Source organism: Harmonia axyridis, chromosome 6, assembly GCF_914767665.1.
Source record: "Harmonia axyridis chromosome 6, icHarAxyr1.1, whole genome shotgun sequence".
NCBI classification, from domain to species: Eukaryota; Metazoa; Arthropoda; class Insecta; order Coleoptera; family Coccinellidae; genus Harmonia; species Harmonia axyridis.
The window spans coordinates 6,955,163-6,981,405 of NC_059506.1; the positions used below are offsets into that span (position 1 = coordinate 6,955,163).

The following is a 26,243-nucleotide window of genomic DNA, read 5'->3' on the forward strand; positions in this document are numbered from 1 at the left end:
TAAAATTCTCCGAGCATCTTTCACATACGTCCGCACTTGGCGCCATCATAACTCAGTCAATGAAAATATATTTGATATTTGATTTGATTTGAAATAAAATAAGTTCGAGAGATGCAAGATATTCCTACATTATTCTACTTCGAACACGAGAATAGAGTTTACGCATAGGATATTTACAGTAAAAATAATTCAAGTTTTTCAAATCATCAAGAATGTCTATGCCACCGTCTTCACAAGTTTTTCCTTGGCTCCTTGATGTAACAAGGCAATTCAAAATGCAGGTCTTAGTGCAGATATAAATTGGTATGGGATGGTGGGATTTGTATGCGCACTGCCAAGCTGTCGGATTACACTGAAGAGATTCTCTACAGAATCTGTTGTACAGTCAAATGTTCTTAAACATCGTTTTAAATATGTTACTACTCTCATGATAAAAACATTGAATAATAATATGATTAAGCAATTTTGTTATCTCCAAATTGAATTTTATAAGACGTGTATTTTTCAATTGATATGGAGGATCATGTAAGGCAACAAATTTTTGATCATTCACAATGAAGTCCTGGTCCTGAGGTTCTAGTTGATCAGTATGGCATTCGTTTATCAACTGTTTAATCGAGTGTTTAATGGCAGCTGAGTTGGTAGTGATAGTGTACCAATGACCCGAACACCGATTTCTTGCAGAGCAACAATGACTTCTTCAATTAAGATTTTGAGATGAGTTGTCTTTACCTGATCTTTAGTGAAGTAGTAGGCTATCGGTTGTTTCCAAAAGTTATAAAATCCATGCATCAACCCGCCGAAGATGATCGCGATTAAATAGTCAAACCATTTGGCAACATTGTGAACAAAAAGTTATATAGTGTTCTGTGTCGTATTAGCAGTAATGACCACCATTGGTGCTATTATCGTCAAACAATTATCAGGTGTCATTCATTCATAACTCATAACATTTCAAAACATTTGTCGTCTTGTAAACAAAAAACAAAGTTAATTTTTGCCGAAAATGTCGAGTGATGTGCTTCGAAATGTCGGAAACTTGCACAAGTTAAAAAGAAAGAGGGGCCCTATATTTACGATAGAGGACAAATATATATTGGTTGATATCGTACAAAACAATCAAACAGTAAATTCCAAAAACTACTGTTGGGAGACACAAATTACTACAGAGTATAATTCAGGAGCTTCCTGTCCACGATCTACTGCTGTTCTAAAAAATTGCTGGAAGAATTTGAAAGCAGAAGGGAGAAATGTTGCAGCTGACGAGAGGCAAGCGAGAATTAAGAGAGGTGAGAAAATATATTTTTTCTGTGCATAACACAGTGTGATGATTTTTTCATGTGTTTATTGCAATGTTGTGTTATTTGATTTCAGGTGGAGGTTTGAAGAAATATGTGGCTGTGGATCCCATTATATTTCGGGTCATAGACCTGATTCGTCCCACTGCAGTAGGGCTGATCAATCCATATGACACAGATAGTGTACTTGGCAATAGTAAGTAGGCCAAAGCAACCTTACTTATAGTGTCAAATAATATACTTTTGTAAACATAACTTTATTGGTGTTTTCAGCTATGAGCCAAAATGAAGACAATTGTATTCCAGAAATAGAGGTTTTGGGAGATACTCAGGTGAATGTGAGTAAAATTTTATTCTTGCAATGAAATGATAATTAAATGAGGAATATTGTTTTTGGAACAAAGTTCATTTATGCGGCTTGTGGTAGGTGTTGACTGGTAGGAATCGTCACATAAGAAAAAAGCATTATGCCCCCTCTATGAGACTTTCTCTCTTGAATATGTGGCATGTCAATTTGATATAATATAATGAATAGTATTATCAGGAATAAAATATATGTTACGGTGGCGGAGGAGTTTGGGAAAAGGATATATAGGTATAGTATTGCTTGGTATTACGTGATGATTTCTACTGTCAACACCTACCGCAAGCTGCTTAAAGAAACTATGTTCCTGATTTGAAATAGGGGTATATAAGTCAATAACTGAATTCTTATCAATATTCCGAAGTGTTTTTTTCCTCAAAAATGGGGTATTTGCACCAATTCTACATTTTTATAGATTTCATGATCCATATTTCATGGAGATTTTCATCAATAAGAAATTTCCTGTAGAATTAATAATGAAAAACTTATTTGAATAATGCTAAGCACTGAATGTGATTATTTTTATTTGCAGGTGCAGGGTGGCAGTAACTTAAATGGAGACTGGTCCCAATATACACCGGGGCAGATGAGGACGCCCAGAACAACTATCTTGAGAAAACTGCCACAGAGTTCTGTTGATGTTGACGAAAATGGTTCCTTTGTTTTAAATTTAGAAGGGTTTCTGAGTGCAGAGGACAAAGAAAACATGGTTATCACTACCCCATACACATCTTCAACAACTACAGAGATCCACACCCTAGCATTTCAGTAGCAGAACCGGACCTGCAGACTTTTAAAAGGCCTGCAATTACACCTTTGACTGCACAGGAAATGGCACCAAAAATATTTAAGCCTAACAAGGAAAATTCTTCTAGGCATCAACTGAATAGAAGAAGACCTGTTATATCACAGGAAAAAAATGAAGAACTTGTGTCCAAAAGAGTGGAGGCCCTAACAAAGGTGACATCTCATGCCGAAGAGGAGCACCAGATTGTTATGAAAATTCACCATGGAAACTAAAGCATGAGAGAATTCGGACAAGATTGCTCCTCCTGGAACTGAAAGAGAAAAAAAGAATGTTTCAAAATTGAAATAATGAATTTTTTTTGAAACGGCAAGTTATCTCTCTACATTCTTTCTTCAAAAACTGTTTTAATATATTTTAATATTATACAGGGTGTCCCGTAAAGACCACGTCAAACCGAGGGAGAATGTAGATCAAAGGATAACCCACCTACTATGACAAAATTCCTATAATAAAAGTCTCACCGTTTTCGAGATATTTTTTTTTGGAAAATAATGAATTTTTGCCCCTTTCTATAGTTTTGTCCTTACGGTTGGTACAATTTTACATCTTACTGGTTAATTTTTTCAGTTAAATATTGCTGAAGAATGATTTTAACGTTTACATTAAGAACATTCCCCGAAAATTTTAAAGGGGGGCTAAGAGAAATATTTTTGTTGGAAATTTTGGTAGTAGATTATTTTGTTTTTGAAGTTTAGCCCATCGTAGTGGAAAAAAAATGTACCGAGCTACTGCTGCACATTACTCCAATATTTTGTCTATTTTATAGTGATTTTAAAGAGGTATCACACAAGTAATTTGTTATTCGAAAAAAAAAGATATGGCTGTTTTTATCCAAATGGGTACGTTTCTGACGAAATCAAGTTTGTCAATTCTGTTAAGAAATCTTCGATGTTGCATTACTTAGTGAACAATGGCAATTGTTCACGTGCGAAAATATTACTCGCATAATTATTCATCTCAACGAAATTCAATTTTGCCGGCAAATTTTGGAAAACATCATGCAGATCCAGATTTTTTTAATAAGATCATTTGGAGCGACGAGTCTTCCTGTACCAAGGATGGGTACATGAAGACCTAAATCCTCACCGGTGGATTAGAAGGGAAGGTGAAATTTTGTGGCCTCCTCGTTCACCTGACCTAAATCCTATGGACTTTTAATATTGGGGCTGCCTAAAAGACAAAGTATACGCAACACCCATACGTGATGAAGCCGAATTGCGGATGCGTTCTCTCAATTCGGCTTCATCACGTATGGGTGTTGCGTATACTTTGTTTTTTAGGTAGCCCCAATAATAAAAGTCCATAGGATTTAGGTCAGGTGAACGAGGAGGCCACAAAATTTCACCTTCTCTTCCAATCCACCGGTGGGGATAAGTTCTATTAAATGTGCGGTATCTTCGAGTCCGTAATGTGCTGGGCATCCATCATGTTGAAACCACAGACTATACGGCACATCTTCCAAAAAAATGGGCAGCTGGTTGGTTAAAAATTCCAAATAATTGTTTGCGTTCAGTGATGGCGGCAGTTCGATCGGGCCCAAAATTGCACCATTAAATATTCCAGTCCATAAATTGATCTTGAATCGATATTGTGATCTATCTTCTCTCACCTAGTGTGGATTTATGATATTCCAGCTATGCAAATTGTGAAGATTCATGTACCCATCCTTGGTACAGGAAGACTCGTCGCTCCAAATGATCTTATTGAAAAAATCTGGATCTGCATGATGTTTTCCAAAATTTGCCGGCAAAATTGAATTTCGTTGAGGTGAATAATTATGCGAGTAATATTTTCGCACGTAAACAATTGCCATTGTTCACTAAGTAATGCAACATCGAAGATTTCTTAACAGAATTGACAAACTTGATTTTGTCAGAAACGTACCCATTTGGATAAAAACAGCCATATCTTTTTTTTTTCGAATAACAAATTACTTGTGTGATACCTCTCTGAAATCACTATAAAATAGACAATTTATTGGAGTAATGTGCAGCAGTAGCTCGGTACATTTTTTTTTTCTACGATGGGCTAAACTTCATGAACAAAATAATCCACTACCAAAATTTCCAATAAAAATATTTCTCTTAGCCCCCCTTTAAAATTTTCGGGGGATGTTTTTAATGTAAACGTTAAAATCATTCTTCTGCAATATTTTACTGAAAAAATTAACGAGATAGATGTAAAATTGTACCAACCGTAAGGGCAAAACTATTGAAAGCGGCAAAAATTCATTATTTTCGAAAAAAAAAATATCTCGAAAACGGTGAGACTTTTATTATAGGAATTTTGTCATAGCAGGTGGGTTATCCTTTGATCTACATTCTCCCTCGGTTTGACGTGGTCTTTACGGGACACCCTGTATAATATAATAAATGAGAGTAAGCCATTAATGATAAATAATGCTCTAATCGAGAAGAAATTTAACAGACTCATCAAATTTGAGGTGAAGATTACGAATCCGCTGTAAAAAACTACTATCGCATTTGGTTTAAAAAAAATAAGAAAATTTTCACCAAGGTAACCCACTTATTCCTCTTATACACTGTTGATTTGTGGTTTATTTGAAAGGTATTCGCCTAATAATCAATATCAATTATGTGTTACGCATTTTCCAACACCAGTTTGTATAAAAAGCCTGAGGAATTAATATTTATTTTCATTTGAAATCGTCCATCTTGAATTCCGATGACATATTGCGCTTTTTTTATTACGAAAAGTCTTAAGCCTATCTTCGTTAACTCTTTCCAACACATATTCCATTACATAATACTTTGTTCTATTATTTTATGTAAAAATAATATAGTTGGAAAAGCTATCCAGCAAAGACCACGAGGAGGTGTAGGCCACCTTTGCCAGGAAAGGATATGGTTAAAAGGAAAGTGTCGGTAAGGAAAAGAATTGGAAAAACATATAAAAATGAGCAACAATAACCTGAAGATAAAATAACCGGAGAAGCAATACAAAGGGTAGCCGCAATCTGAATATTAATTAATAATAAAAAATCGAGAGAAAATTGAACTACTGATTATCACCCACTTCATGTTGAGTATCTGGAGGATATTCTTCACCTATATATTTAAAAAAACTCGAGAAACCTTCTAGGGTGGTCAGGAAATTTTATATGGAAGTAATATTCAGCTAAATAAAATGTTATTGGAACGTTCTCCGTCCCTGGGAATATCACCCCTGATGTCCCTCCATAATCTCTCCACATTCTCGGTATGAGCACCAGAGTCAGGGTCCACAAAATTTAGATGTTGAAAACCCTGATTATGCAAGCAGTCATCGGATCTCCAACACTCTGACTTAAGGGCGTCCATCTTCACATGAAAGGTAAATATCTGCAGACTGTATGGATAAATTCATATGTATTGTTCGGAGGGGTAAAAAAATTCGATTTGATTTGGAATAGTGGTTCCTGGAAGAATTCACTGCTGAATTATAGCCAACAAAGAATCAGTGCTCCTATCGTCAACAGGAACAAAGAATACTTTCTTGGTTTCACTTTCGATTCCTCCAAACATCCACTCACCCATTATAATTTTACCCCGATTGTACTTTCTCTTCCCGCAGTTCGCTTCATCAATTTCTACAATTTTTTCCGGCCCCCCTGAAATTTCAGCATGATCTCGCATTTTTACAAAGCAAACGTCCCTACAAAAACTTACCCAATCTACCAATGTGCTACAACCCCAACTCATCTCATTTTTAAGTTCTTTTTGCTTCATACCGAATAGCCAACATCCAACAAACACGCAGATTTCCTGTATAGATTTATTGCTGTTACAAAAAAATGTATTTTTTCTAATGAAATAGATGAAACCACATCTTGTGCGAATTCTCATCCTAGTATTTTGGACTACCTACTGTTGTATTATTACATACATACCTATTTCTGTCTTCATAAAATCTGCATGGGTTGATGCCTTTTGGGCATATGATTTCCCTCCGTGAAAAATCACACGATGCAACTTGAAAAAATTTTTCAACAGTCGGTTAATGCAATGGATCAATTACGATCTGAACAAGAAGTAACTGGAAAAAAAGAAGGGAGGTGTTAACATTAACACAAGCTGTCAGCACCAGATGGAATTCTTGTTTGGATATGCTGGAACGATTCGTAAAGTTGTCCGCTCTGCTTTTAGCTACAAAAAGTCAGTCAAATAAAAATACACCAGATATGGTTGCAAGTTCACAACTCCATGTGATCCGAGATATAATTGCTCTTCTTGTCCCATTCAAAGAAGCCACGGAAGAAATAAGTGGTAGCAATTATACCACATCAAGTTTAGTTATTCCACTTTCTAATTTACTACTTCAAGTAACAGACCAAGCAGCTCCATCAACCTCAGTAGGGCTAATTGTAAAAGAAGCTCTACTAAAAAAAATCGAAGAAAGACTAGCTCCTTTAGAGAAAAATACCTTCCTCTCCATAGCCACCATTTTGGACCCCCGATTCAAGAAAATCAATTTCAATTCTCCAATAGCAGTGGCAAATGCTATATCAAAAGTGGGAAGTGAAATTCGTATAGAACATAGGCGAAGAGGCCAGTGTTCTCCAAAATCATGTCCAGTCGTCCAAGAAGAACCTAATGAGTCGTCTATTTGGAGCAGACATGAATTACAATTAACTCGCTGCTTCGCACGAATTTTCAAATTCTGGCTCCATCCATAGTGAATTAAAACAGAATTGGGACCAACCACTATTGGAGAGAAAGGCAGATCCAATAAAATTCTGGAAGAATTGTGAGAATTTCACGCCAGTTCTTTCAGAAATAGCACTAAAATATTTGATATGTCAAGCTTCCATAGTCGCTTCTGAAAGGGTTGCCTCAGCGGTAAATATATCAGTTTCGGATAGCAGAATCCGAATGACAGAAGAGCACATCAAACAGAGAGTGCTTCTGATGTCAATACCAGATGAATACTGGTTTCAGTAAATTATTGATGATTTTTTTTGTCTTATTCATAATAAAAATAATGTTGAAATTGCCAAAGACTCGTTTCACACGGTTCGATTCGGTTCGGTGCGTATTCGATTCGTTTTCGGTAGATGCCGAAAAGTGTGAAATGGTGTGTGCTCGGTACCTAATAGATAATTGATAGAACTAGGGCTGTGTCGATCACGATCGATCGAATCTCTTTGATTCGATTATAACCTATACAAGAACGATCGGGTCACGGATCTCAAAATGATTCAATCATCCGACCGACTCGATCATATTCGAATATTCTTCGAGATTTATGGTAGATTTCTTTTGTTGCAGAAACCCATCGAAAGTTGTGGTATTTATCTGATGGATGGTAATAGACACGAAATTGTCAATTTTTTGATATTCATATTGAATTACCTTCATCAAGTAGACTCAATAAACTTTTATAATCAAAAACTGGTTTTTAATTTATTAGAATATGACGATTTGATCAATCTTTATGTTTAAAATGAAAAATACATCTAAATATTAACAATTGAACAAATTATGGTATCTATCTATTATGGCATCTATATCGGAGGCTGAGTCCAACAAATGAAAAAAAAAAGGAAATTGATTTTCTATGGAATTGATATCGAAGAAATGTATTTAAACCTAAACAAAAACAAACCAATATCCATTTCGAATTATTTCTCGAGTGAGTTAATTAGTGTTCTGTGATAAAAACCATAATATTTCTATAATGTTGTGTCGAAAACAAAAAAGAATGCTTGTCGAATTCGTGAGTGAACATCCATAGTTATGTTCCGGAAAATTCACTCAAGTTTTCACATTTAAAAAGGCGCAAAGTCTTTGGGAGAAAATCACCTCCCAATTAAATAAGGTTCCAACCGGTACCCAAAAAGACTGGAAGAAATGGAGAAAGGTACCTAGTTGTGATTGCAATCTGATTCTCCATGCTTTTTTTTTTATTCCAAACAGACTTGGCAAGATTTGAAAAAGGGAGCAGAAGCCAAGGATGCCGCTATAAGAAAACATTCAAGACAGACAGGAGGGGGTCCACCTACATCAATTCAGTTGACAGAAGTAGAAAACGAGGTGCTTCAATTGATCCCGGATGTCCAGAAAAGAGGGGTGGATTATGAAGTTGAAGAGATATTTGACTTCAATAATAATAATAATATAACGTTTATTCACTATAAACATAAAAAAATTACAATGGAGACATTAATGTAAGTTCTTCAAATGGGGTACCTTAAACTCAGGGTAATTTATATTAATTTTTGGTTTCAGGTTGTTCATCCCCTATCAGCAAACAGTTGCGGAATAGTTGTCAATATCCTATGAATTGTCTGCTGAACGCGTTCGCCAGGGAGCGTATGCTATGGAGCGGTCGCCATTTTCGGTAGCGAATTTATTTTAAGCTTCTTTCAGGGTTCTTATTATAGGAGGGGGTTGCTAAATAAGTGAGCATTTGGACAAGGGGGTGACTGAAGAAAGGGAGAGCAAGCTATGCCATTGGAGGGAAATCAAGTCACAGAATAGAGAGGCACCACACTATTCTGTGATGAAGGCATGTGGTGTCAGTATTGTCAGTTCAGTATATGAATTCAAAGGTATCTCTGACCCGAAAGTCAAGAATGGCAGAAAATACAGTGGTGTATATTAGTGGATATTTGGTGATACGCCTCTTAAAACTTTTGAAATGTTCCGATTATAAAAAACTTTTACAATCAAACCATGAACTTGTTCAAAATATGGATTTCATTGAGGCTAGAAGATATAATGGAAAATCTAAATTGCTGATACCATTTAGTTTTTTTTATTACTTAGTTACTCTGTGCTTTTCACGTCTATATCATCTCATTCCATGCTTATGCCATATTAAACAAATTCCTCAGGTTCTAAAAAAAATATTTTACATATAATGAAAGATACTGCCCAAAATCTTGCCACTTTTATGAAGGAGAGCTGAATAAGTGGGAATTGGAAAATAAAATTTCTGCTGTAATAACTGAAAACGTTTCAAATGTGGTAGCTGCAGTGAGAATGACTCTACATGGAGACATTTTCCATGTTTCGCGCACACTCTGAATTTAATTGTTCAGGACAGCCTGGAATCCATAGAACCACAATTGAGGAAAGTTAAAAAAATTGTGGAATATTTTGAAAGAAGTAATTCTGCACTAGCAAGACTACGCTAAATACAGATCCAGTTGAATTGTCCTGAACTCAAATTGAAGCAGGACTGCCCAACAAGATGGAACTCAACATATGATATGTTGGAAAGAATCTTGTTATTCAAGAATGCAGTTGTCAGTACTCTCGCCATAGGAAATCCTGGAATAAATGCACTTCAAATGAATGATTGGAAGATAATAGAATATTCATTGAATGTCTTGAAAATATTCGATGAAATTACGAAAGAGGTGAGTGCGGAAAAGTTTGTTACCTTCTCAAAAATAATAGTTTTCGTGCAGGCGATCAGAGATCATATTCAAGGAGTACAATATTCAGAAGTGAATGATATTTCTGAAATACGTCAACTTCTTCAAAATATTCAAAATGGAATAGACGAGAGATTTAAGGATGTCGATTCCAACGAACTGTCAATACAGGCAACCCAGATCCCAGATTTAAAAGCTTTGGATTCTCTGAATCAAGATACGAATCAACATTAAAACTGATAAGACAGAAAATATTTCAGATTACAATGGAAACGAAGAAAGCACTTCCTGGGTACCCCAGTCATACCCCAATCTGCACCAACGCCTCAACAAGACCCTGAAAACCAGAGGCAAACGATCGCCCCCATCCACGGTCCGCAAGGCTTGGTCTACCAAAAGTTCTACCAAAGACCAGATATTCCCCAGCCACCAAGGACATTGGAGGTACGACCTCCGCATTCGAAGGTACGACCTTCGATGTAGATCACCAATTCCAACCAGCACAGTGGCCACCACTGAACAAATGTTGGCCACAGAACCAACAGGTCGTGTGGCCACGGCCGAGCAGAACAAATTCGAAATAATGGCGACCCCAAGGAGGCCCAAATCCTCCGTGAAGCCAACATTGAGATGGAGGCGTTTGGTGTTCGATGAGTCGGACCATACACCTTATCCGCTGAGGAGGAGTGCGAGAAAAAGGAATTCATCTGATTCATTGAAAAAGAGGATGGCGATTGAAAGCCCTGAAATTTCTATACTGAATAAAGCATTTATCGCGTCTCCCTGAATGTAGAGGCAACGATTACCAGTGTGGCCACAAAAAAGCCAAAGACTGGGAAGACCTGCCGTAGTTAGGAAGTAGAGGAATAATGTTTCTGTATCACCCGGACTTAATTTCATGCTCTTTCTCTAGTAATATATTCTAATTAATATCTATCTATCTATATATATATATATCTATATATATATATATATATACTTGGCTTTACTCCTATTGAAGGTGACGACAGGATTTTTACCTTGGTGCTCCCACCCGGTTGATCCTATATAACCACGAAAGTGTGAAGGGGAAAAAAAAAAAAAAAAAAAAAAAAAAAAAATAGATATATATATATATATATATAAACAATGGTTTAAGGGGTGTTGGAATTAATAAACCATTGTTTATTAATTACTTTAGGAAATTATCACATTTTGTATATATATATATATATATATACATACATAAATTTAAATTATAGGAGTCTTTGAAATTATAATTGTAAAATTCTAAAAAACGAGTCGTTTTACCCTTAGAATTCCACATAATTATATATACATATATACTGGAACTGAGGTATGTTTATTACATCTGATCTGATATCAGTGCCTTTGCAGAAAGCCTACTTGGCTTTCATTAATTCGCAAAAAATCGAAGATATCCAAGAATACAATTCATTGAAATTTGTTGAACAAAAATAAATGAGAAAACGAGTCAAAATGAAATGGTGGGCATCAAAAATGTAATGGCCTTATACTTTGAATCGATTGAAAAGAATGATCAGGTTTGTTTCCAAGTTCTCTAGTTGCTCAGAACTACTTCCGAATCTTGTCCATGCTCAATCTCGGAAGTGACGCGCCACTTCTCTGTAATTTCTAAATTGGCGAACATTGAAAGATAAACTAATTGAGCTTCTTCTATGAATACGTAACAATCGTCCCCCAAATTCAAACACAGGGGCCGAAACTGCTTAATAATCAATGCATTTTTAAATTGGCGAACATTAATTAGAATAATAATTGACCATCTTCTCTAAAGACGAGAGAATCGACTCCTAGAATCATTCTCAGAGGGCGCTACTAATGAATAATCAACGAATTTATGGATTAGCGAACAATAATTGAGAATATTATTGCACGTCTTCTGTAAACACGAAAGATTCCTCGCCAAAACTCACTCTCGGAAGGCGCCACATCTGAATAATAAATGCATTTTAAATTAGCGAGTATTGATTGAAATTGCGTCTACTTTGAAGACAAAAGAATCGACCCTTAAAATTATTCTGAACTTCTCAATAATCAATGGATTAATAAATTAGCGAACAATAATTGAAAAATCATTGTCTTCTATAAAAAAGAAAAAATACTGTTTGAAAAACAAATTGAGCGTCTTATATGCAGACGAAATAATCTATCCTAGAAACATTTTCAGAGGATACCACCCCTGAATGATGAATGCATTCATAAATTAGCCAACAAAAATTAAAGAATTATTGAGCATCTTCGGAAAAATGAATGAATCGTCGCCTGAATTCACTCTCAGGCCAATGCTGAATAAAAATTGGATTTTCAAATTGTTGAATATTGATTGAAAAACTAATTGAGCGTCCTCTTCGAAGACGGAAGAATCAACCTCCAAAATCGTTCACAGAGGGCACCACTTCTGAAAAATTAATTTATCAATGAATTAGCGAACAACAATTGGAAAAATCATTGAGTATCACTAGGAACAAATTATTTTTCTATAAATTATTCGTATATTATTTATCAGCTCATTTCAATGGGTTCTCCCAGTGATGATATACAGTTCCACGGTTTGGGGACAAACCGCGAAACCCACCTCAATAACCTAGAGGTGATGCCGAGCAAGATCCTAAGACAAATAACCGATGCCCCTGGTTCAGAGAAATAAAAACATAAGAAATGATCTCCAGATCAGCAGGCTAAGCACCAAAATACGACGTGAAATGTTATAGGTTAATGTTGTTGATAAAAATAAAAATATTCTGTTTGTAATAATATCCCAATCGGAACGCAATTTTTTTTTATTTTCGTACTAAGAAAGAATTTACTTTTTACAGATATCGTTTTCTGCCAGAAATACTTTGAGGGTTATGCTTCAAAATCGAACCATGCGACAGAATTATGCGATGAAAGCGTGGAAAGTTTTAAGTCGACAAGTAGGTACTTATTCACGGATATTCATATTATTGCAACAAAAGGATACCTAATTTTTTTCGTTTGCTATTTCAGGAGACCCCAACATGAAATGGGATTGTAATAAAATGAAATTACTAAGTTGTTGTTGAAAGGAGAGGGTTGAAGACAACCCTGGAATGAAAAAGGAAGAAATATGGTCCAATATAAAAGACGTCTTTTACAGCAAAGGTTGCAACATTAATGAGGATGGATTAGACAGAAAATGGAGAAATTTGAAAAAGACATACACAAAAATATTGGACGAAACAAAATCTACTGGAGGAGAAAGAGTATCTGGGCAATATTTCGATGACTTCGAGGGCATTTTCAAAAGAAATGAGTGCATAAATTTGCCCACTACTAGGTCTTCATTCAGTATGTATGTACCGATTTGCCCCCTTCAACGGAATCCCTTAATTCCAATCAGTCATCAAGTTAAGCAAATTTAACAAACTTGATATCATTATCATCCTCAGAGTGTCCTGATTCAGACTGCAATTCAAAAGAATCAAATTAAAAAAAAAAGAGGTCGATCTAAAAGTAACGATGAGTCGGAAGAGAAAGAGAACAAAAGGACGCGAAATACAATATTATACGGTCATAGGAAAAAAATGGTCGAAATTGAAGAGAGGCGATTGGGCCACCTTTCGCAAATATCGAAGGATTTAAAGGAATAAACTAGGTTGATGGCAGAAAAGAATAGGTTAACGGCAGAAAGGAATGATATCTTAAGGAATTTGATACCTAACTCGAATGAAAAGAACGAATATAAAAATCAAATTCCAAAGGAATTTTATGTGGACCACTTGAATTTGCAGTGATAATATGGGAAAGATCCTACAATAGCATAAATTAGAAGATTACGTTTTCGACGCATTGGCTTTCCTAGAAATATGCAACTATCACAGAGAAGGGCCAAGTAATAAATATCAGCTTACATACTAGACAATTTCATTGCAAACACAACTATGCAATGAAATTGTCTAGTATGTAAGCTAATATTTATTACTTGGCCCTTCTCTGTGATAGTTGCATATTTCTAGGAAAGCCAATGCGTCGAAAACGAAATCTTTTACCCATGTTGCAATTGTTTCACCTGAAAAAGATGAACATGTCTTTTTCAATAGGAAAAATTACCATTCTATGAATGTACAATTGGTACATTATAAGATGAATATTTGTTGGATGATCTTATTGTTATTTAGTCTTTTCAGATTTGTGATGAAAATTTGTGGATCATGCATGCTAATCCCAAATTGAGTGGCAGCAATAATGATCCTTATATTTGGGGCAAGTCTGATATTTCAGACATTTTGCAACGTGTTCATCGTGAAAATGGAGAAACTTTCTTTCTACTGGGTGATTCAGATATGAACAATTCAATAGGGACTACTAGATTCATTTTATTCCTTTTATTTTAATCTTTAAAGCATGTTACTCTTGGTTTTTTTGTGCCTATGTTGATGCCTTATGTTTGACCTGAGCTAATAAAGATCTAAAGCTTACGAATGCACCATAAGGCTCAGAAACAGACACGGAAAAGGCTTAATATAATCACATTTAGGTTGGTTTTTTATTACTTCCATATTTGAATAATCTTGAATTTCTATTGATTTCTCATTTCCTTCTTGAAGGATACCCTCTAAGGCCTTGGTTACTTACACCATCAAAAATCCTTCAAGTGAGCAGGAGGAAAGATTCAATAACCAATTCAAGAGGGTAAAAAGCATCATAGAAAGGTGTAATGGCTTACTGAAAAACATTATCAACCAAAGAAGGCAGTATCAATAATATTGGCATGTTGTGTGTAACATAATATTTGTGTGGTAAATAACATTGAAGAACCAGTATAAGATGAAGAATTCATGAATGCTGATCAGGGAATTATTAATGAAAGAAATTACTCGTTAATAGACAGAAACCCAACAGTTCAAGATGATTCAAGGACTCTTCTTCTGGAGCAACAGATCCCGACATCAGAGAAGCAATAGAGCCCCACATTAGAGAAGCAACCGATCCCGACATTAGAGGAGTGGCAATGTTCATTTCAGAACAACAAAGAAATTTTTTCATCCTGTGTTGAGCCTAGATCATTAGATTGTTGGTTTAACAGGAAAACTTCATAATTTTTGTAATAATTTAAAATTTCAAATCACCAAGTGGTTTCGAGTAAGTTACTCTAGAACTATAAAAACCATAATATTTCTAGAATGTTGTGTCCCAACCAAAAACGATTGCTTGTTGAATTCTTGAGTGAACAACCAGAATTATGTACCGAAAAGTTCACACAGGGTTTTACATTTAATATGCGCAGTCTTTGGGAGAAAATCACCTTCCAATTAAATAAAGTTCCAACCGGTATCCAAAAATATTGGAAGAAATGGGGAAAGGTAAGTATTTCTGATTGCAATTTGATTTTCCATGCTTTTGGTCCCAAACTGACATGGCAAAATTTAAAAAAGAGAGCAAAAGCGAAGGATGCCGCTATAAGAAAACATTCAAGGCAGACAGGAGGGTGTCCACCTACTTCAGTTCATTTGACGTAAGTAGAAAACGATGGGATTCAAATGATCCCGGCATGGATTACAAGCAGAAAGAAATGCATCCTAGATCGTAGAGACGGTTTCAGCCCAAACCATGAAAGCCATGATGAACGTGAAAATGGCACAACTGACACTAAGGCTGAACCAAGAAATAGCGGTCCTGCGAGCAGAAGTGGCGGCATTTCTTCAGGTGAGTGAGAAGAGGAGAATTTCTTCAGGTGAGTGCAATATTTAAATATTCTTCAAGATAAATTTAAGGTATTTCTATTCTTTTTCTGAATATTTTATTTAGAAGTACTTTTTATTTGATTAATAACATATTTGTTTTTCAGGTAAAGGAATACTTTCCACATTGAACTGCACCAGAAAAAGGCATTTGAATGCAAGGGAGCAAATTCTATACGAAATCATTTGCAACATGAGAAAAAAAAATGAATCAGCAGAAATACAGGATTCAAAATTACAAAGAAAGGGTTAGGCACAAAAATTATTAGCAAATGGTGGGCTACAAAATGTTTTTAGCCAAGTAAATGAAGCTACATGCAATTTCATCCGATGTCAGATTAGAAATAAAAATCAGAAACGGAATGCTTGAAGATTCACATTTGACGAAAAAGTTCATTATACAAAGCGAGCCCTGAAGGTTATCGTCTCTTGTATAAATTATTTTGCCTTCCTTCAAGCAGAACTTTATCAAGACTATTGGAAAAATTAACATTCAATCCAGGATTAAATGCTCACATTTTTCAGCAACTTAAATCTCGTCAAGATAAAGTATGCGCTCTTATCTTTGATGAAATGTCATTGTCCACAAATTTGAAGTATGATCAAGTTGCTGATAAGATCATAGGAGTGGAGGATGATGGATCTGAAAGAAAGGCAAGGTTGGTTGATCATGCCAATGTATTTTTCCTCAAAGGGATTATACAGGCAATACAAGCAACCTCTTGCCTTCACTTTCAGTAAAGGTCCCATTACCAGTATAACTTTGAAAAATTCAATCAAAAAATTGATTGGAGAATGCCAAAAAATCGGATTGAATGTTATGGCCACCATCTGTGATCAAGGGACCAATAACCAAGCAGCCATAAAACTGTTAATCCAAGAAAGAAAGGCTTTCTGCTTGGAAATGGGAGTGGATGATAATTATTTTGGCTTCTTAATCAATAACAAGGAGGTAGTGCCCCTCTTTGATACTCTTCATTTATTTGAGGGTTTGAGGAACAACCTCCTTGTTAAAGAAGCACATTTTTTTTTTAATAGGGAGAAAAAAATTGCCAAGTGGTTGCATATTGAGCAATTTTACCATTTGAACTTAACAGACCAAACATTACGAATTAACAACAAACTTACAGATGCACATGTAATCCCTGAGAAGATCAACAAGATGAAGGTGAAATTGTGCACCCAGGTTTTCAGCCATTCGGTGGGGTCAATGATGAAATTGATTTCTAAACGGGGTAAGTTCATGTGTTTTTTCAATAATGGCTTATTATTTATTGGCTGATGTTCCAAGATTTTCATAATATGAAAATAACAAAAATTGATGATATACTTTTAGTTTTAAGAACATAGTTTGATTTTTTTTTTCAGAAATCAAACATCCTTTTCAGCTCACTTTGGAGGCTGCAGATACAGCAGATTTAATACTTCTCTTAGATGAATTATTTGATTCATTAAATGTGAGCAAAGCATCTAAATCTGCTGCAAAATTGATGAAGAGACCAGTGAATAAGAAATCAAGCCACAAAGTTTTTTGGGAGAATGCAATAGAAATTTTGAAGAGTATGAAATTCTATTGTCCCAAAAACAAACGCTTGGTTGTCATACCCAGTATAAAAAATTTGATTAGAAGTCTAAAGGGTTTTCTTTATTTGAGCAGAAGACTTCTTGAGAACAAATTTAAATATTTTTTGACTGGGTCGTTCAATCAAGATTGTTTAGAAAACTTTTTTGGCAATATTCGGGACCATGAAGTGAGGAACACTAACCCGAATGTTGAACATTTTATTGCATCATTCAAAACTTTAGTGATAAATAATTTTCTTTCAGTTCATTCTGTAGGATATAATTCAATTGTCAGGAAGATAAAACAGAAAGTTCTTGTTTGGACAATCTAAAATCTTCCTTGACAACAAATAGAACACGAGGTACTCCTGCTTCGCAAGATTTTTCATCTATAGATATTCCCAAGGTTATAACTTTGCAAGAGGCCACTAAATTAAGCAGATGCACCCTTGAACATTGAATGATACAATGATAGAGAGGCGAAATTCATGGAGAATTCCCCGAGAAAGTCCTGGAACATTGAATGATACAATGAGAAAGAGGCGAAATTCATATCGAATACCAAGAGAAGATTTAAACCCAACGGTCAACATCAAGAGAAGACATTCATACAAAATTCCTATTGAAATAAAAAAAAAATCAGATTTAAGAAAATATTGGATGCAAAGATTTTCTCTCTTCAATCGATTCGACGAAGGAATCAAGCTTGACGAGAGGAAGTTATAAATAATTTTCTTCTTATACTTTGAATATAAGTTATATTGGCATTCTCTGATCTCACTTTTTTTTATAAAGAGTTGGTATTCCGTCACTCCGGAGTTTACGCCAGAAAAACTGCAGAGAGGTTGAAAACTGATGTCATAATTGATGGGTTTTGTGGAGATGGAGGAAATGCCATACAGTTCGCCTTCATTTGTAACAAAGGTAAGGAAGTAAAATGATATATGATTCATTCCGGAACTTCACAGTTCTGGAACATTGAATGATACAATGATAGAGAGACGAAATTCATATCGAATACCAAGAGAAGAAATAAATCCAACGGTAAAAATCAAGAGAAGACATTCATACAAAATTCCTATTGAAATAAAAAAAAACAGATTTAAGAAAATATTGGAAGCAGAGATATTGATATTACGACTCTATTACCTCACAAATATTAGCTATAAGTTAACTATCTCCGTCCGGCTGTTAGCTTTTGTGATATAAAACCTATACTATTTCATCTATTAGTACAAACTCCCTGTTAAAATGGCACCGTCTAATGAATCTAGGGCATCAACCCCAGGATCCACTGCCGTTGGCACCATCAAGTCACTTACAGTATACTCCCCCAGAGGCACAAGACAGGATGCTGAGAATGAAATTCAGTGGGAACATATATAGTTTCTTGACACCGAACTTTGGAACAAGACTTACCCCAACGCTTATGCAGCAAAGAAGGTCTTGATACGGGATGAACAGCTAATATTCATCGCGGCTGAGTCCCCTCATTACCTATTTGCAGAGAAAACGTTTAAGTTCTTCTATCAGTGCCAAGTGGGGAAAGACGGGGCCACTCTTGAGCACGCGATAGCACGAGACCAACTGCTGGACCTCTCATCAGACATACGCTCGTTCACACTTGCCGCCAAATGTTCCCTCCGTATTGCGGGAAGAACCCGTCTTTGTCAGGCCCTTATTGCCACCAGAGCGGACACATTCGATCCCAAGGCAAAAGACATTGCTGAGACATCTGATACGCTAATTGATTCTTCTGGTACCGGACCTATCGCAGATATAGGTGTCACCCCTGGACAGAGTCGCGCCCTGGTTAAATTGTACTACCATAAATACCCTCAGGCAATGGGCATGGGTATGACACAGCTCATGCCCAAGACACCTGATGTGTGCCGGGTAATAACAACAATGTATGTCAACTCTCTATTAGCAATAGTTCCAAACGATATCCATCAAGAGATCATAGACGGACTCAGCAGTGCTGTCCTATCAGGGAACATCAAACTCTATGAGATGAGTGATACAGAGTACAAAGATATCCAGTATTACCGTGCATCACCTGAAAGAATAATGTACTGCGCCTTTATAGCAGGAACCGCTTTTACTAAACAAGGAGCCACTGGAGTACAGATCACGGATTGGTGTAAGAACAGACTAGGGGCTATGTTTGCTAGAGCGTCCCGTGCTCCCATCGCGCCACCTGCAGAGGTTAGTATGGAGCTCCCCATATTAGCAGAGATATTAGGCAATAATATAGAGGTCAGATCGGCACTCCTCCGGCCAATAATTCGACTACACAGTGAGGAAGAATCCAGAGCACATACCACTATCTATACAGCAGTCCAATCACAGATAGACCTTGTAACTCAAAACTATATGATGTCCACACTCAGAATGTCCCTCAATTTCCACGACATGTGCGAGACACAGGCCAGTACGTTGCATTCTGTCTTCTCTCAGGGTGACGAACTAACCGATCAATATCGTGCACTGGAGGCTACAGTAAAGCGAGAGGAAGAGATCAAGATCCATCACTACTGTGTGGTAAATCCTCGCCCAAAGTGGATGGAAGCTAGTGCTTACCCCGATCTGGCATTCTGCGCTCAGGTGAGACAGACTGCACTTGGCGGTGCATCCTGGGCCAACTACAAGGGCTCCAAACTTGAAACAAACATTAATAGATCTACCTTAATAGAGAAGACTGCTATCAACCTCGGCAGCGAGGGAGGCATCGGAGTGGGATTAGAACCGGCAATTGCTCAATATCTCCAAAGCAAAGGAAAGATCATCGACCCAAAGATCGCAGCTGACAACAGGGTCCTCAGCACCCAACTGAAAACCTCTTAGGTGCGACAACTCCGAATACGGACTGACTCATAACTGATTTTAAGTTTAAGAGATTTTCTCGCTTCAGTCGATTCGACGAAGGACGAGGGTAAGTTATAAATAATTTTCTTTTTATACTTTGAATATAAGTTACATCGGCATTCTCTGATCTCACTTTTTTTACAGAGAGTTGGTATTCCATCACTCCGGAGTTTATCGCCAGAAAAACTGCATAGAGGTTGAAAACTGAAGTCATAATTGATGGGTTTTGTGGAGATGGAGGAAATGCCTTACAGTCCGCCTTCACTTGTAACGAAGGTAAGGAAGTAAAATGATATATAATTCACATAAAAACAAAATTAATTTCAGTAATAGCAATCGACACCGACATGATAGAGAAATATTTCCCGAAAAGATCTATCAGACCCGAGGGTTTTCCCTGTTGGTTTTCCTTTGAATCAATTAAGTTAACGAAAAGAAAGATTAAAGCTCATAAAAAGTTCCGTAAAACCGATGACTATGTTTATTTTTCTGTTCTTCGTAAACAATGTAAGAAACTGATTGAAAGAGATTACTCTGATTATATTGCACATATCGAAAATAATATATCTAAAAATCCAGAGAATCCAAGAATGTTGTTAGCGAAATTGATTTGTTTAATTTATCCGACGAATACACCTATCTGGGAGTTGTCTTCGATACTACAGGGAAAGACGACGTAGAAATAAAAAAGAGAATAACCCAGGCTAGAAGAACAATTGGTTGCCTCAATGGAATATTCTGGTCTCAAGAAATAGGGAAGCAGCGGAAGTTCAATATATATGAAACGCTTATTAACAGCAACCTTCTATATGGAGCCGAAACGTGGAGAATATCAGAGAGAAATAAAAGAAAACTGGATGCAGTGGAAATAGAGGTTTTCAGGAGATCCTTGGGAATATCTCGTAAAGATCGAGTAAGAAATGAAGAAGTGAAGCTCCGAATGGGTGTGGAAGGATCTCTGACAACGGACATTGAAAGAAGACAGCTGATTTGGTACGGACACATCCAGAGAATGCCTAGCACGAGAATACCTAAAAGAACTATGGAGTGGATACCAGCAGGACGAAGGAAAAGAGGAAGACCGAGGAAGACCTGGAAGGAAGGAATATTGAGAGCGATGAGTGAAAGAAACCTTACTGAAGATCAATGCAGTGATCGTCTGACGTGGAAATTAGGCATCGGACAACGTCGAAAGACGTTTTGAACCCGATTTATATATATATATTTATATATTTTTATATATATATATATATATATATATATATATATGCTGAAATCCGTGTACGGTATGGAAGGGAAATGTCATCGACCTTAAAATCATGGTCATCTAATAACATCAAGTTGGCAGCGTTGCGGAATCGCAGGGTGTTCCTGTTGGAGTGTAAAAGGCTAGGTTTACATCCTAAACACATGACCAATAACTTCAGTCAATTATATGGATCTGTGACAGACGAGGTGTCGTCCAGACAAGCAGTGAACATGGAGAACAAGGTATTAAACATGTTCTTAAAATTTGAAATTACAGTAACAATAACAAAAATGAAAAGAATAGAAAGAGAAGTTGAACGACTTAACCTACTCATTCAGCATGCACTTCCTGAAGATATTACTAACCATTTTTTCTCTTATCAGAACAACAAGTATAATAGACGTTTGCATTGACGAAACAAAAAAATCTGGATAAGGTGAGAGCTTTGACAGATGCACAATTGGGAAAAGTCAGAACACAAGAAAGGTGGGTTAAAAATATAAGTGGAACAAATGTCCCAGATAGAGTTCTAAAATTCTTGTCGCTGGGTCCTAAATTCAGCATTGATATTCCTAGGAAAGAAATCTCAATTCCGAAACTTTTATCTGATGTTGAGAATGTCATCAACCTCAATGACTCCTTACCTCCTGATGCTAAGAACATAAAAAGCGCCATGGCCACTAACATTATAACGAATAATATAAATAATAATAATAATATAATAATATAATAAAGTTGTCAGAAACGTACTACAGAGAGAATTTTATAATTGTAAAAGATATCTCAAAGAACATCCAGACTTACAGGTAATACAATCAGACAAAGGCAACGTAAGAGTTATTATGGACAAGTCACAATGCATAGAACTATCTATTGGAATTCTCAATGATCTTGACTATTACAGAAGACTACCTAGAGACCCAACAACTACTATACAAACTAAAGGTAACACATTGATTAAAAAATTGGTAACAAGTGGTCATATTTCCCAAATGCAAGGAAAATCTTTGTACAGTTACAACTCCATTCCTGCAAGATTTTATGGACTACCTAAAGTCCATAAACCTGTTCTCTTCCTCAGACCCATCATATCCTCTTTAAATACACCAACATCTAAGATATCAGGTTATATATCCGAAATAATTTCAAGTTATTTAAGTGCTTCTAGAGGCAGATATTACGTAGAAGATTCTTTCTCTTTTTCCACCTTCATTAATGAATTCCACCTACCAGAAGATTATGTCCTCATCAGCCTTGATGTAGTATCCCTCTTTACCAATATTTCATTAGAATTAGCTCTGTCTGCAATTCAACACAGATGGGAATCCATCAGCAGCCACACCACGATACCAAAGGAAGACTTCATAAACATCATCAGATTTCTTTTTAACTCAAACTATTTCATCTTCCACGGTAATTTTTATAACCAAATACTAGGTTCCCTAATGGGGTCTAAATTCAGCCCTTCCATTGCAGAGATAGTGATGGATTTCCTCCTAGATGGCATCCTAACAGATATCCCCTTTGAGATGCTTTTTATTAAAAAATATGTAGATGACATCATTTGTGCAGTTCCCAGTGATAAGACCTCTTACACTCTTGAAAAGTTCAACAGACAGAGTGAGTCTATCAAATTTACCATAGAATTAGAAAATAACAATAGTGTGCCCTTCCTAGATACCCTAGTCATTAGAAGACCTGACAATACACTGATTCTTGATTGGTATAGAAAACCCTCGAGCTCAGGTAGATACTTGCATTATTTTTCCAACCACCCTCAGAGACAAAAAATCAATATGGTTACAGGATTGAAGAATCGTATACAAAGGATATCACACCCGACTCTAAAGGAGAAGAATATGAAACTATTATATCAGTTGATGCTTGAAAATGGTTACCCCAAGAACCTCTTAAAGAAATTGATACACAATTCATCGAATTCTGGACAGCCACAGAATAACGATGAAATCGCATCCACCAATTTAGATCAGAGAATTATATTTACTTCCATTCCACTGATTAATGTAATGACAAAATCCTTAATAAACTTATTAAAAACTGATAATATCAAAGTGATACCTAGAACTGAATTTAAATTAAAGAGCCTTTATAGTAATTTGAAAGATAGGATAGAAACTGAAAAGAAAAGCTGTGTTGTATACAGAATACCCTGTCAAAATTGTGATGAGGTGTATATCGGACAAACATCCCAACAACTTAAAAGAAGAATAACCCAACATATTAGCGACATTAAGAATCCTAGAAAGATATGTGCACTGGCAGAACATGTAAGATCAGTTGACCATCGAATGGACTATGATTCAGTGAAAGTCTTGGAGTACGAGGAGAATATAAGAAAAAGATGTTTCCTGGAGATGATTCACATTAAGCGACATGAAAATTCCATGAACTACAGAAAGGATATAGAGAATATAAGTAACATTTATTCATATCTAATACACTCAAACCAATTTAGTCAGAGTGAATTGTTGATCTCATCAAGTCCTATGTTCTCGAATGTCAGTTGAAGATCTATGATGTTCTATGAACCCGACCTAACCCCTTTCGTTTTTACGCAGTTGTCAGATGAATGAAGAAAGTTTTTCAAAAGAATTTTTCAAGAGAATAAAGAAGTGTGTGATATCAAAGACGTTATTGTATTAAAGACTATTTTGTGTTCAAAAATCAATATCTTCTAGAAAGGTAAGTACCTAGTTGTGATTGCAATTTCATTCTCCATGCTTTTTTTATTCCAAACAGACTTGGCAAGATTTGAAAAAGGGAGCAGAAGCCAAGGATGCCGCTATAAGGAAACAATCAAGACAGACAGGAGGGGGTCCACCTACATCAATTCAGTTGACAGAAGTAGAAAACGAGGTGCTTCAATTGATCCCGGATGTCCAGAAAAGAGGGGTGGATTATGAAGTTGAAGAGATATTTGACTTCAATGAAGACATTAATGTAAGTTCTTCAAATGGGGTACCTTGAACTCAGGAAAATTTACATATATATATTGGGTTTCAGGTTGTTCATCCCCTGTCAGAAGGAACAATAGATATATCCACGTCGATAGAAGAGGTGGTCGCAGAGGAACATGTAAAGTAGTAAATTTTTTAACATCTACCATGTTACTGTAATAAGTGCAATACAAATTCTGAATAAGAGAAACTCTTTACTTTATTTTATAAGGCTGACTTAGGATTATCCCATTTATGTTTGTATTATAAATATTCTTGTTTTATTAATTATTTTATTCTGATAGACTCCTCAAGATCATAGCTATTGCATGAATGTTCCAAGAAACAGGGGGCTGACACCACATTGAACTGAACCAGAAAAAGGCACTTTATGCAAGGGAGCAAATTCTATACAAAATCATTTGCAACATGAGAAAAAAAATGAATCAGCAGAAATATAGGATTCAAAATTACAAAGAAAGGGTTAGGCACAAAAATTATTAGCAAATGCTGGGCCTCAAAATGTTTTGAGCCAAGTAAATGAAGCTACATGCAATTTCATCAGATGTCAGATTAGAAATAAAAATCAGAAACGGAATGCTAGAAGATTCACATTTGATGAAAAAGTTCATTATACAAAGCGAGCCCTAAAGGTTATCGTCTCTTGTATAAATTATTTTGCCTTCCTTCAAGCAGAACTTTATCAAGACTATTGGAAAAATTAACATTCAATCCAGGATTAAATGCTCACATTTTTCAGCAACTTGAACATACCGTGAGTCGAATTAAATCTCGTCAAGATAAAGTATGCGCTCTTATCTTTGATGAAATGTCATTGTCCACAAATTCAAAGTATGATCAAGTTGCTGATAAGATCATAGGAGTGGAGGATGATGGATCTGAAAGAAAGGCAAGGTTGGTTGATCATGCCAATGTATTTTTCCTCAAGGGATTATACAGGCAATACAAGCAACCTCTTGCCTTCACTTTCAGTAAAGGTCCCATTACCAGTGTAACTTTGAAAGATTTAATCAAAAAATTGATTGGAGAGTGCCAAAAAATCGGATTGAATGTTATGGCCACCATCTGTGATCAAGGGACCAATAACCAAGCAGCCATAAAACTGTTAATCCAAGAAAGAAAGGCTTTCTGCTTGGAAATGGGAGTGGATGATAATTATTTTGGCTTCTTAATCAATAACAAGGAGGTAGTGCCCCTCTTTGTTACTCCTCATTTATTTAAGGGTTTGAGGAACAACCTCCTTGTTGAAGAAGCACATTTTTTTTTGAATGGGGAGAAAAAAATTGCCAAGTGGTCTCATATTGAGCAATTTTACCATTTGAACTTATCAGACCATACATTAAGAATTAAAAACAAACTTACAGATGTACATGTGATCCCTGAGAAGATCAACAAGATGAAGGTGAAATTGTGCATCCAGGTTTTCAGCCATCGGGTCAATGATGAAATTGATTTCTAAATGGGGTAAGTTCACCTGTTTTTTTAATAATGGCTTATTATTTATTGGCTGAACACGAGGTATTCCTGCTTCGCAAGATTTTTCATCTATAGATATTCCCAAGGTTACAACTTTGCACGAGGCCACTAAATTAAGCAGATGCACCCTCGTTTATATCAGTGGTGCAATTATCAAAATTATTCAAAAAAAAAAACCATAAAAGATTGTTAAAAAAAATGTAAAACCAATTTGTTGAGTTATTCAGAGAATGTTAACGATTCCGAATTCATACTTTGTAAAAAATATAAATTCGGAAATTTAATCAAGCCTGGACAATATATCAACTTCTTGTTCAGGCATTCACTCGATAAATTGTTTTACATTATTCCTAGAATTTGCGAGAGGAGGAATATCTCAGAATTTCTACAGAATGAACTGAAATCAAATTTTAGTTTTAGAGTTTTGAATTGTCCAATTCATTCACTTGATGAAATATTATGTTCAACAATCGTGAGATGTTCTTTATTCTGGTGGTGCCAACAAGTAAATAGAATTTTAAATGGGAAAGAT

The 26,243-nt window shown here is 35.9% G+C and overlaps 2 protein-coding genes across 2 annotated transcripts; both read left to right on the forward strand.

Annotated features, from left to right (window-relative positions):
* The first annotated feature begins 971 nt into the window (after positions 1-971).
* LOC123682707 lies at positions 972-2,770 on the forward strand. Its single transcript, XM_045621468.1, has 4 exons — positions 972-1,289; positions 1,375-1,494; positions 1,572-1,636; positions 2,195-2,770. The coding sequence occupies exons 1-4, from the start codon at positions 1,007-1,009 to the stop codon at positions 2,432-2,434; spliced, it is 708 nt and encodes a 235-aa protein (XP_045477424.1). The 5' UTR covers positions 972-1,006; the 3' UTR covers positions 2,435-2,770.
* Positions 2,771-13,807: 11,037 nt separating this feature from the next.
* On the forward strand, positions 13,808-19,965 carry LOC123683023. Its single transcript, XM_045621921.1, has 5 exons — positions 13,808-16,812; positions 16,946-17,328; positions 18,374-18,463; positions 18,527-19,747; positions 19,836-19,965. The coding sequence occupies exons 1-5, from the start codon at positions 16,212-16,214 to the stop codon at positions 19,884-19,886; spliced, it is 2,346 nt and encodes a 781-aa protein (XP_045477877.1). The 5' UTR covers positions 13,808-16,211; the 3' UTR covers positions 19,887-19,965.
* Positions 19,966-26,243: the final 6,278 nt, after the last annotated feature.

What these genes read in the sequence shown, in the direction of transcription:
- LOC123682707 (XM_045621468.1), top strand. Translation starts at nt 1,007, where the DNA reads ATGTCGAGTGATGTGCTTCGAAATGTCGGAAACTTGCACAAGTTAAAA. An exon ending in GCAAGCGAGAATTAAGAGAG is followed by an intron (nt 1,290 to 1,374) that starts GTGAGAAAATAT and finishes ATTTGATTTCAG; the next exon opens with GTGGAGGTTTGAAGAAATAT. An exon ending in AGATAGTGTACTTGGCAATA is followed by an intron (nt 1,495 to 1,571) that starts GTAAGTAGGCCA and finishes TGGTGTTTTCAG; the next exon opens with CTATGAGCCAAAATGAAGAC.
- LOC123683023 (XM_045621921.1), top strand. Translation starts at nt 16,212, where the DNA reads ATGATGGATCTGAAAGAAAGGCAAGGTTGGTTGATCATGCCAATGTAT. An exon ending in GCACCATCAAGTCACTTACA is followed by an intron (nt 18,464 to 18,526) that starts GTATACTCCCCC and finishes GAACATATATAG; the next exon opens with TTTCTTGACACCGAACTTTG. An exon ending in ATCTGGCATTCTGCGCTCAG is followed by an intron (nt 19,748 to 19,835) that starts GTGAGACAGACT and finishes CTACCTTAATAG; the next exon opens with AGAAGACTGCTATCAACCTC.